This window comes from Oryctolagus cuniculus, chromosome 3, assembly GCF_051225735.1.
Source record: "Oryctolagus cuniculus isolate XC-2025 breed Fujian yellow rabbit chromosome 3, ASM5122573v1, whole genome shotgun sequence".
In the NCBI taxonomy this organism is placed as follows: Eukaryota; Metazoa; Chordata; class Mammalia; order Lagomorpha; family Leporidae; genus Oryctolagus; species Oryctolagus cuniculus.
This window is the reverse complement of record NC_142869.1, coordinates 92883030-92895316: the sequence shown is the minus strand read 5'-3', so window position 1 is coordinate 92895316 and position 12287 is coordinate 92883030. Positions and strand designations below refer to the sequence as shown.

Below are 12287 nucleotides of genomic sequence, written 5' to 3'. Positions count from 1 at the left end.
AACCACCAAAGAAGCACTCCAGAGCCCAACTCAGATGGTGCATTCAATGGCTGGGGGTTCCCAAGCACACTGCACAGGGAAGTTGGATGGTACTCTTACTGAGTACACCTTGTCTCAACTGCCATCTCTGCCTAGATGAGGACATAAGAGTCTGCAAGATTAGTCTCAGTCCAATACAATGAACTGTAGATACATTTTAGATCAATTTGTCTGTACAAGTTTCTCATTTGATCGTTTCAAATAAACTTTTACTCGCTTATATGCCTGGGATCTTGAAATGTTTGAGAAAGAATTACTAGAAAGTATGTTCACTGCATGAGGTTTTAGAATTTGACATAGATGATAAACATAGAAAATGGTTCTATGGCATCAGCTCTGGCTACACAGATCACTTTTGTAGAATCCATGTTATATTTGTGGTGGTAAAGGGTACTCCAGACTGAACCTCAGGTTGAGAATCACTGATACAGATGCTTAGACTTGATGCCTTTATCTTACCTGGCCATCCTGGAAGTCTCCGTGAATGGCTGGGTATCGGACTGAGGAACTGTATGAGGCACACATTGGTATTGTGATAGGAGATTGTTTCCCCTATTCCTTATGTTCTTAGGGCCCAATCCTTTTTCACTACTCAGCAGCTATAATTAGCAGACTGTTGCTGCTGAAATGATAGGAATCAGGTGTGAGCATAGACAATTGAGAGCCATTATTATCCCCTAACAAGTAGTACTGAGAGAGAAAATCAATGACTAACCCAAAAGGTTCCAAGCTTTCATTTTCCCCTTACAAACCTTGAGATTTGTTGACTCAATCAAGTAGTCCTGTTAAGTTTCCCTTCTTTTTGTTGGTCTTGATTATGCTTGGATTTGACACAGATAAATCACAGGATGAAAAGACCTAAGATGGTCTTTGCCTCTTTTCTCCCCATGGACAGGGCAGAGAAGAGAGCATGCCAGGGGTGTGGGTGACACTTAGCCTGGATAACCAGCTCTCCTTGTCTGTCTTCAGATAGAGCTGTCATTCTATTTCTCTCTGTTTAACGCCTTGCCCCTTTTCCCCGTTATCCACTCTTTGCCCTCTCCGCTTCCGTCTGTAACAGGAGTGTAGGTCTTGCTGTGAAGGAATGATCTGCAATGTGGAATTGCCCACCAACCACACTAATGCAGTCTTCGCCGTGATGCACGCCCAGAGGACGTCCGGCAGCAGTGCCTGCACACCCTACCTGCCAGCGCTTGCCTGGCTCTTCCTGCTTCCCTTGCTCTGAGACCGTCATTCCTGGGAGAGGCAGAGAGCAGCCCTCTGAAGCACAAACCAAAAATGTTGTGAACCGAGGAGTGAAGATCGATCTTGCACTTGGTGATGAGGGCACATGGACCCCAACACGAAAGCCAGAGGTGTGATCCATTAAGATGCTCCCATTTGAGGCATGCATTGAGGATGGGACTGTTTGACCTCCAGCCTTTCTGGTCACAGGGGCTGTCTCTGTCAGTTCTGCCGGAGAATCCTGCCAGCATCTCTGACAGGTTTCAGTAGCCTGACTCTTCCCTGCCTTCCAGGCCTGTCGCTGAAAGGACTTCTTGACCTCATGGACTCACTGAGAAGCTACTGGGTCAGACTCTCTTGTTTCTGCGATTAGCTTGGAGTCTCTGTGAAACCTAACCCTTGCCCCCAGGAGAAAGCAGCTAACCTGCTGACAGAAGAGTCAGTAAGAAAGGCACCTGTAGGAGGAAAACTTCCAACTGAACGAATATGAAATCTGTTTGTAATTGTGTGTGCATGTGGGGGGGGGGGAAGGGAATAAAGCTCTTAAATTATACAGTATAAAAATGTACTCTGTGTGCTTCTTGATTGACATGAGGCACCTGAGGGAACACACTTACCAGTGTCATGCAGGAAGTCACTGAGGTTTTGTTTCCAGGCACCATAGATGACATATGCTGGCTTCAAGGATGAGATTCTACGCCAAAGTGGCTTTGTATTTTTCTTCTTCAGGAAGGACATTTTGGGGATGCTAAATGTAAGCCTAGTGAACTGTGATAGTTGGGAAACCTCCCAGAGTAGGTAAGATGACATGTTATCACCTGACGCACCCTTAGCCATAGCGGCTTAATGAGCCCTAGTCCAGGAAAATGGCCAAAAGGCTCCTATGGCCCAAACAGTCACCTCTCTATCTCAATGTCAGGTTGGCCAAGACATCCTCCCCAAACACATGCTGCAGTGTTTTGTCGAGTTGTCTCCTTCTGTTTCCATTTTGTATGACACAATTTCATAATTTCAAATGAGCATCATCTCCTTGTTTCTAGAATCCTAACTTCCTGCCTTCACACTCTGGGCTGACTTTTATACGCTCTTCACTTGCATGTATAATGATGACTTAATGGAATGACTTTTTCCCCCTAATTAATAATGCATCATTAGAATGCTGGGTATTCTGTAGAATCTACTCATGATGCAGTCCCAGCTCCATGGACTCACATGTGACATGGGTTGGCCAGCTACGGTCCACAGGCCAGATCTGTTCCATCATCTGATTTTTCATACCGTCTATTTTTATACATAAAGTTTTATTGGTGCACAGCTATGTCCATTTGTTATGAGATGGCTGTGTCCGCTTTCATGCTATAATGGCATGCTTGCATGGATGCAGCACAGAATGATGGTGTACAGAGGCTGAAAGGCTGAAAGTGTTGCTATTTTGCCATTTACAGAAGATATTCACTGACCTCTAAGCTGCATGAGGTCAAGGTTGCCTATGGAGAAAACTGCTTTCTTTGCAGGAACCGTGGAGCCAGGGGTGGTTGCTCTATCTGGGCAATGGTTTGTCACATCACTTCCATTGTTTTCTTTGTCTTTTGTAGCACTGATTTTTTTCATCTTTTTAAAAAAATTGATTTATTTGAAAGGGAGGGAGGGACACAGGTCTTCCATTTCGAGATAACCAGGACATCCATGACTGGACCAAGCTGAAGCCAGGAACCAAAAATTCTATTTGGGTCTCCAATGTGAGTGACAGGGACCCAGGTACTTGAGCCATTGACTGCTACTGCCTCCCATAGTATGCATTAGTAGGGAGCTGGAATCAGAAGTAGAATGGGAACTAGAAGCCAGGTATTTACATATGAAATGCTGGCATCCTAGTGTATAAACCAGTGTGCCAAACTCCTACGCCCTGTGTTTTGTTTGTTCCATTTATTTGATTCTGCCTCTTAGTAGTTATGTGTTGATGTCAGAGGCTGTATTTATGTCACTTCTTATCCTTGATGTGTACTGGGAATGCCTCATCTTAAGGCTCTTTAGCTTCCCATAAAACAGGGAGGGAGCAGACATCATTATTTCCCTGTCTCTGACACAACCTTAGACTCACCTGGAAGCATAAGTTTGGAAGCCTGGTGGAGATTTATCCTGCCTTTCACTCAGCACCTTGAAGTATTTGCGTTTTCATAGCTTATGCTTGTTTGAAATTAATTATATATGGTTTCACTTGGAACATTTTAATAGCATTTTTGGTATCTTTTTATTCCCCAGGGTTTCTTTTGACTGTGTAATTGATGAAGTATCTGGTTAAAAAAAATTAGTAGACAGTAAATTTTTTTTCTTATTTTGTTTCTGCTGTTTAGATTAATGAATTTTCCTTTGTAGGGTATGTGTGTGTGTGTGTGTTTCTTTCCCAAGGAAACATCTTAATTTTCTCTAACCCACACTTCATGTTTTGTAGTTCTGCTTTTCACCCCAACTCCCTAGAACATTTTAAACAGGGACATGGTAAGAACCAGGAACTAAGCTCATGTCGAAGATAGCCAAGTCAACCAGGGATTCCAAATAAAAATAGAGGATGCCTCATTACATTTGAACTTCAGATAGGCATCAAGTACGTTTCTTTGCCGAGCAAGTTATTCATGGATTCACAAGTCTGGCTTACACAAGAACATGGTTTCAACTCCTTGAAAAAAATTAGCCCCCTCTGGGTCACTTCTAAACAAATTCCCAGGAAATCCTAGAAACATTGATTCAGTAGATCTGAGGTGACATCTAACCATCACCCCTAAAACTGAATGTTAAAATATGAATATTTCCCGGGCAGTTGGGGACTCAGCCAGGTGTGTGACTTCCTACCTGAGTGGATCCTTCTTAAGCCCAGTTACAGCCACATGATAGAAACACTAATGGTAATAAACATGTGAACCAGAGGCATGCTCCACAAAGTGGGGTCCCTAGACAGATAGCGTCAGCATCAATTGGAATCTTGTTAGAAATGCAAATTCTCAAACTCATCTCAGACCTACTGAAGCAGCAACTCTGAGAATTCCATCTGTGCTCTAACAAGGCCTCCAGGTGCTTCTGATACATGCAGAAGTTCAAGGACCACTGGACCAGAGAAGAGCTTCCCACAAGTCTTCAATAAATGCTCCATCGTGGCTGCCTGAGAATCCCTCAGGGACCTTATTTATTTTCTTTTAAAATTATGCTTCTGGGCCCCAACTTCAAAAATCAGATGTTCTTTATGACTGGAGTGAGCCAGAAAAGCTGCATTTTTCACAAACTGCTCAAGTGACTCTGATACCCAACCACTTTGGAAACCACCAAATGAAAGAATAAAGGGGGAAGATAATGTTGCTGACCGGAGGTCCACACTCCAACACATGACCACTGACTTCTCATCTGAGAGCCCTGTGCACACTCAGGTGAAACTGTGCTCTTGTCAAGGTATTTGACAAGCTAAATCCAATCATTAGAGGGCCTGGAATGATTTTTTTTTCAGTCTATTGCATAGGGAACTGGAATGACCATGTACCCCAAATCCCAGACTAATTTGTCCCTAGTCAATAAGAAAATGAGAAACATAATGTCATATGAGAAATCGAGTAGGGGGATAGGAAAGAAGGGGAATAAATAGATTTGTTTTTATAAAGGGATAAGGGGATTAACCATGAATATGAGGAAGGCCTATCACAAGTCCATTTTGAATAGGTCTGCATCCTAGAATTCTGATTTAATCAATGGTTTTTTGAAAGAAAGAAAATGGCTCCTAGAACTTTTTTTGCTCTGACTACGTGTAAACTCTTCCCAAATTCAACTCTGAGTGAAGCTGACAATCAGCAAGCACAGGTGTTATTTTCCACAGAACATGAATTCTGTCATGTCAGCCCCTGGGGAAAATATATTTCATGTGACAGAAAGTGGGTTAAGTTTATTAGGCCAATGGGAAAGAGCTTATCAGGCCATGCAAAGCATGAGAGGAGCAACACAGACTTGGAAGGAGAGATACGGTATGGAATCTGAAAACATATTTCACATTTGTGAAATAACTTCAAGGCAAAATTTTTGTGACATGTAAGTTGCCAGCTAACAAAAGTATGCTCTGACCTTTGGCTCTTGGACATTATATTTTTGCCTTGCTGTTGTCAACTGTGTGATTTGTAGAAGGTTACATTGTGATGCCGGGTATGGCTGGGTACAAATCATGCCAGAAGACAAAAACTAGTGGATGTGCAAAGGTGAAAGTGAAGGAACTACAAAAACAAATGCCCGTGGTCACTTGAGGGTGCCTTTATGTACAGTTCCACTACTGTACATCCAAAATCATTCAGCACCTTTCTATCCCACCTCCTACTCTCCCTTCTTCATAATTCTCTCTCCTTCCCAGCCTCCCTCTGTCATTGCCTTGGCCTATATATCATTAGAAGCTAAGCCTGGAGGCTGAGCTGTCTGTGCTGATTCAGAGAGTGAGATAACCATAGTTTGGTCTGGTAAAAATAGGGCCTCTCCAGTTCAGCTGCAGGAATACTCCCAGTGCTTCTGAGAATCTGCATTTTTTAACAAGCATCTGATTTTTATTTTTGACAGGCAGAGTTAGACAATGAGAGAGAGAGAGAGAGAGAAAGGGCTTCCTTTTTCTGTTGGTTCACCCCCAAGTGGCTGCTACGGCCAGTGTGTTGCGGATGGCGCACTGCGCCGATCTGAAACCAGAAACCAGGTGCTTCCTCCTGGTCTCCCATGCGGGTGCAGGGCCCAAGGACCTGGGCCATCCTTCACTACCCTCCTGGGCCACAGCAGAGAGCTGGACTGGAAGAGGGGCAACCAGGACAGAATCCGGCGCCCCAACCGGGACTAGAACCCGGGGTGCCGGCACCACAGGTAGAGGATTAGCCTAGTGAGCCACAGCACCGGCCCAACACGCATCTAATTTTGATCTTAGTGATTCTAACACTAGTAGTCTAAGGGCATCATTAAGGCATCTTAAGGCCAACGTCTCAGCACAAGCTGTGGAGTTCTATGCTGAGAACATCATACGTTTTCCAAACCTCCACATAAGGACTTTTTAAGTACATGAAAGTTGGTTCCATCTAAGGGGCTGGGGATACCTGGAGAGCACCTGGAATGGATGCTACATCAAGAATGGTCAAGGGATTTGGGGACAAGTGTGAGCCCTGGGCAGGAAGCCTGAGTCTGCTTCCAAGCAAGCAGGATTTCCAGGTATCTGAGCGTCAATGTAGTCCCTGAGAGTCATAGCCAAGGCAGAAAGAAGTAATGCAAGGCAAAGGACAAGCTAAGCCTGTTACAGGGCTGAGCACAAACTCAGCACCAGACCCAGTGCAAGTCCTCAGAGGAGGACAGACAACATGGAGCGAGCAGGGTCTGGAGATAGGTTCTGCAAGAGTTTTCAAAGACCAGACAGGAAGGTATTTTTTTTATATATATACAGTGCTGTACCCATTGAGTGAGCTCAACTCTAACAGCCCCAACCAAATTGTCATAAGTAAATTTCTTGGCAGGTAACTGGAAGTCCAGAGGGAGAGTAGGTTTCAAGGTGGACTTAATACAGTGATTCTGCTGGGTTTTTTGTTTTGTTTTGTTTTGATTTTTGGGCTCTCAACTCCTTCATTCTCACTCAATATCTGGGGGGATGCTGCTGGAAGCTCTCAAAGAAATGTCTTTACCCAGGCTCTGTGCAAATTGCAAGCAAAAAGATGTGGTTTCCTAAAGGCAGGTCAGTGCCCCCTGAGGCATGTGTGGTGCAGGTCAGACAGGTGTCTGAACACATCAAAATTAGAAAGGAGGTAGGAAGAAATGGATCTGAATGGGCAGCTAGCAATATCTTCTACAGATGCCTCAGTGTGAGCTGTGTGGGGAGGTAATGCTGTTGAAATCAGAAATGACCCCCTAAAATATATACAAAAATGTGGCCCCTGAAAGTTCCCCAGAAGTGCCATCTGGGGTGCCACATATCACCATACGCTTATTAATAAATCTCCAATATTAATAATCCTGAGAGGGTTCTTGCCTAATATTTAGAGAAGAATTCTAAACGCCTGCATAAATAAATGAAGCAGCATGGTACATTTTAAGCTTTTATTCGGTGTGAAAGATGCATAGGAAAGTGAGAGCCTTATCTGAGAGAGAGAGAGAGAGGTAAATCTGGGTTCATACCCAGGAACCAGCCACGTGGAGGAGCATCTAGGCCAGGAAGTCTAGGGCTGGTGGCCCAAAGGCCATGCGCCCTGAAGGCTCAGGGCTACAACCAGCCCCCTTCTGGCAAGAAGCCAAGGAAAATAAGAGAGTCCCAGGCTTTTAATCCACTCTCAAAGGGGAGTGGTTAATTAACCTGATTGGCTGGTGGCTACTCAGGTGTGGGCAGGTAGGGGCAGGAGGTCACACAGGGGCGTGATGAAGGCGTGGTCTTCCAGCTCACAAAGCTAATTGATTTTAACCTGTATGCCTGCCTACTTCACTGTCATGTCAGACTTGAGAGGACTGGGTCTTCCCGTGCTGTGCAGATTTGCCCAGAGCACACAGCTGGCTAGAAAGACGCATCTCTGGCTACTGCATTCCCCACCATACTCTTTTTTGATTAATCTACCTTGTAAATCTACATAGGCTGGAGAGAACACACAGTAGTTCCCAATTTATTCCATGAGAGGACTTGTTCTTCATGGAGCATCTGGGTTTCATAGTACATACTTTATTTAGCCAACACCACCTTACAAATGTAGAGAGCTATGAGGGGGAACCTGCAAAAATGTGACCATTAAAATATATGCAATATCTTGGACATTTAATAAATACATGCTAGATGAATGTGAGTTGAGCAGGGAATGTAGAAACTGATTTAAAAAGGGGAAGCACCAGATACTCTGATTTTGTTCCTATGGTTGCTGACTCTTCATCAGTGTCCAGAATTAATCCAATCAAGCCCAACACTCCTTAGGACTCACCTGAAAGCAAATCAAAAACGCCATGTTTTTTATTTATTTATTTATTTATTTATTTTTAATTTTTTATTTAGTAAATATAAATTTCCAAAGTACAGTTAATGGATTACAATGGCTTCCCCCCCCATAATTTCCCTCCCACTCACACCCCTCCCATCTCCTGCTCCCTCTCCCATTCCATTCACATCAAGATTCATTTTCAATTATCTTTATATACAGAAGATCAATTCAGTATATATTAAGTAAAGATTTCATCAGTTTGCACCCACACAGAAACACAAAGTGTAAAATACTGTTTTAGTACTAGTTATAGCATTACTTCACATTGGACAACACACTAAGGACAGATCCCACATGAGAAGTAAGTACACAGTGACTCCTGTTGTTGACTTAACAATTTGACACTCTTGTTTATGGCATCAGTAATCTCCCTAAAAAAACGCCATGTTTTCTAACGATTGCCTTCTTGTTTCCTCTTTTTAAATGTCCTCCGAAGAACCCTTTGAAGAAGTCAGCCACTGTATTTTTAATTATTTCTAGATTTTTATGAAATCGATCTTGAGTCAGAAATGAGTTCTGAATGTTAAGTGTTTGTCCTTAGTTTAGCCCATGGATTTACACTAAAATTCATTTATGCACCAAAAATATCTTTAATTGTTGGAGATATGGACAGATCCTCAAGGAAAATCTACCTGCATCTTACCTAACAAAGGAAAATGAAGATAAAACTAAATTGAAAAGTAAACTAAAGAAATATACAGTATTCTGTCTAACTTAGATAAATTTGCCTTTCTTTTGATGGGTTCTTTTTTTTGTAATTAATGGTAACTCTGACACTGATTAGGAAGCTGTTTTCTTAGTTATATTCAGGGTCTGGCACTTTTATGCTTAACTAACTTTCAAAATTCAGGAATTTAAGGGAAGACAGGAGAAAGATTTTGATCACAGTTGCAGCAATGTCTCATCTTTAGCTACCTGGAGGCAAGGAGTGATTATTTGACTGATAAAATAGATTAGTGGAATAATTCTACATGACATCTGTGTTTTTCTTTTTAATGCAAATTTTCAAAGTGAAAAGTGAGTTTAATTAAGTGGAAAGATAATCCATGATTAAATAAGATAATGAAGCACATATTGCAAACAAAGGAACAGAGTTCATGGTTAGAGAGAAAACAATCAAATAAATAGTTTGAGGCAAAACTTTGTTTTGGAAGAAAAAAGAATGCTAGGTCTTATCTACTTTTTAAACAAGGCAGGTAGCAGGGCCAAATCTTCCCTGTTTCATTATCAGCTGCTCTGTAAATGCAATTACCTGAAGTGGTTTGATGTCTCTTGTCAGAGGTGGATAAGTGTTTGTGCTAACCATGCAAGGACTTTGCCATGGTACATGGGATGCCGTTCCCAGGAAACACCTGCAGAATTTTAATAAGCATTTAATTCTTGTTCTCAGAGAAGTCCACAGTGCCTTCAGGAGAAGTATAATCTGAGGTTTGTGTGACGAGTAGGAAAACCACACATGCAGAGGGCTTTGTAATGCTTGCTGTCTTGGAATCTCTGCTAAGGTTCAGCAGGACCCTAAATCTGGGGTCAAGATTGGCCAAGTGGCTCTTACCACTGGGGAGCTTTGGCTGCTGAAGCTCTTCTGAGAGTTTGTAAACAACCAAGGTTTTAATGACCTGTGCCTTAGCATGCTAGACACTTGGCCCAGAAAAGAAACATGTGACCAGGGTTTTGAATGAGATTGTCTTGTCTTGTCTTTTTTTTTTTTTTCTGACAGGCAGAGTGGACAGTGAGAAAGAGAGAGAGACAGAGAGAAAGGTCTTCCTTTTGCCGTTGGTTCACCCTCCAATGGCCACTGCGGCTGGCACATAGCGCTGATCCAAAGCCAGGAGCCAGGTGCTTCTCCTGGTCTCCCATGTGGGTGCAGGGCCCAAGGACTTGGGCCATCCTCCACTGCACTCCCTAGCCACAGCAGAGAGCTGGCCTGGAAGAGGGACAACCGGGACAGAATCCGGCGCCCCAACTGGGACTAGAACCCGGTGTGCTGGCGCCGCAAGGTGGAAGATTAGCCTAGTGAGCCATGGCGCCGGCCGAGATTGTCTTTTACTACTTAACTGTTTTCCTGGGTGGAAGATGGATGGATGATGTATAGATCATTCAAAGTGAAGGGGAATTATTTATAAGATGGGACTACAAAATGGCTCATACATTAACCTATTTAAGAACTGGGCTCTTTTCACTCCTTGTTTTGCTCCACATAACCAAAGTCCTACTTTTTCATGAAGAGTTTCTAAGACCCTATAATTGTATCCAGCTTTTGATGTATTCGTGCTTTGTATAGGTTAGTTAGAAACTAACCTCTGATGGATTCCTTGATAAAAATAAACAGGTGTGTTGCGGGGGAGGGCAGGGGGACTAGATAGAGGAGTCTAGAGTCTAGAAGTTCTCAAACCTTGAAATGTAGTCCTTGAAGAACTGGACATGACCTGAGCATAGGGACAAGAGATTATTATAAACACTAAATTGGGCACACAGAGTCTTTAGTTGTTTTCTCTCCTACCTCCCATCAAGCCAAGCTGCAGTTCCTTGTACCAGGGCCAACAGCAGCCAAACCATGACTTTGCCCCAAAATAAAAACCAGTTGAATTGAATCCATGGAATTTTTTCATAAAGTACTTAGCCTCACCAGCATTTGATTTCTCATTTGTGCCTATTATTTATTCCCCATCTACCTCTTTGGCATCACAGGGGAACCAAGCACTGACTTTTAAAAGTATTTGCTCTTCAGCAAGTGCTTCAAACAAATATGAATTTATATTATTCTCATTTATCTCAAGCCCAATGAGTTAGCTTTTATGCTGTACCCTTTATATTTTCTGTGGTTTTGAAGTCAATAAGATGTTCCTCTTGCACCCCATTAAATTGACTTCATTTTCCTCACAGAGATTTCACTTCGTTTTCATTAGTTGGTTAGAATTATTCAACTTGAAAAGTCTCATTTTTGAAAACAATAGGAAGTATATGCTTTATATTATCTAATTTGCAGGGCTTCTCTTTAATGAAGTGTTTGGCTAATTTTATTTTAGGAAAATAAACAAATTAATTTATATAAGCTATTAATAGCAATTATTAATGCTTTTCATTTTGTTGGTTTCAGCAATCTCTGCATGACACAAACTGCAACAAAATGGAAATTGATTTCACCAAGTTTGGCAACACTGCAGTGTTTTGTAACCTATGCAATGATGCTTATTTGAAAGGCTGGGTTTAATTATCTTTCTTTTCCCTGCATCTCAACATGATGATGGGTAACAGTTCTATTACACCTGACAGTTAAAAGCAAATTCATCTCAAGTGTTTCTACACTGTCCTTGATGCTTGTCACCTAAGGAGACTGTAATATGTCCACCAGAACACATCAGCCCAACTTATCCACGTTTTAGTTTTCCTAAGTGGAAAAAAGATTCTCACAGCTACAAGGTGGTATAGGAACCAGGCCTCTGGGGTGGAGCAGAACCCATTTTAGCCAATTCTCTCTGAAGCTGAAAGTAAAGGCCCACTTGGGGACTCGAAACCTTTATAAACACAAAAGCTTGGCTTCTCTCTACTGGAACATGTTTAACATGACTTTCCAAGTATGTTTCGTTTTGGTATCATCTCCTTTTATCTTTCTTCATAGGAACCAGCTCCCTAACCCTCTGTGGTGTACTTCTGCTCACTCAGTTTTTTGAGTCCCTCCTGACTGGCACTCTAGATTCCTGTCATTTCTTTGTCTTATGAGACATTTGTTCCTACTGCAGAATTTGATTTGCTCAGTACTTTCATATTTCTACACAGGCAGCCAAGAGATTGGTTATCCTGTTCCAGGGAACTGTGGTCCCCTAGTGGGAATGGTAGCCTGGCTCACAGGTGGAAGAGCTTGGATCCTTGGCTCTCCCCCTGTGCACGGCAGGTTGGAGGACAAATTCCCTTAAAAGTGGCCAAGGTGGCCTGAGCACTGTGGCCAAATCCCAAATGTTGTATGGGGACACCCCTTTGAGGGTCTTTAAAACCCAAGCATGGCAACAAGGGGACATC

The 12287-nt window shown here is 42.6% G+C and overlaps 1 protein-coding gene across 37 annotated transcripts in view; it reads left to right on the top strand.

Annotated features, from left to right (window-relative positions):
* The window catches only part of LYPD6B (LY6/PLAUR domain containing 6B), a 238395-nt gene extending 236568 nt beyond the window's left edge, over window positions 1–1827 (top strand). For all 37 annotated transcript variants that reach the window (XM_051848716.3, XM_008258571.5, XM_017342840.4 and 34 more), the window contains one exon: window positions 1100–1827. In XM_051848716.3, coding sequence (XP_051704676.3) covers window positions 1100–1264 — 165 coding nt within the window. In that variant the 3' untranslated portion in view covers window positions 1265–1827. The remainder of the gene's footprint in view (window positions 1–1099) is intronic.
* Window positions 1828–12287: the final 10460 nt, after the last annotated feature.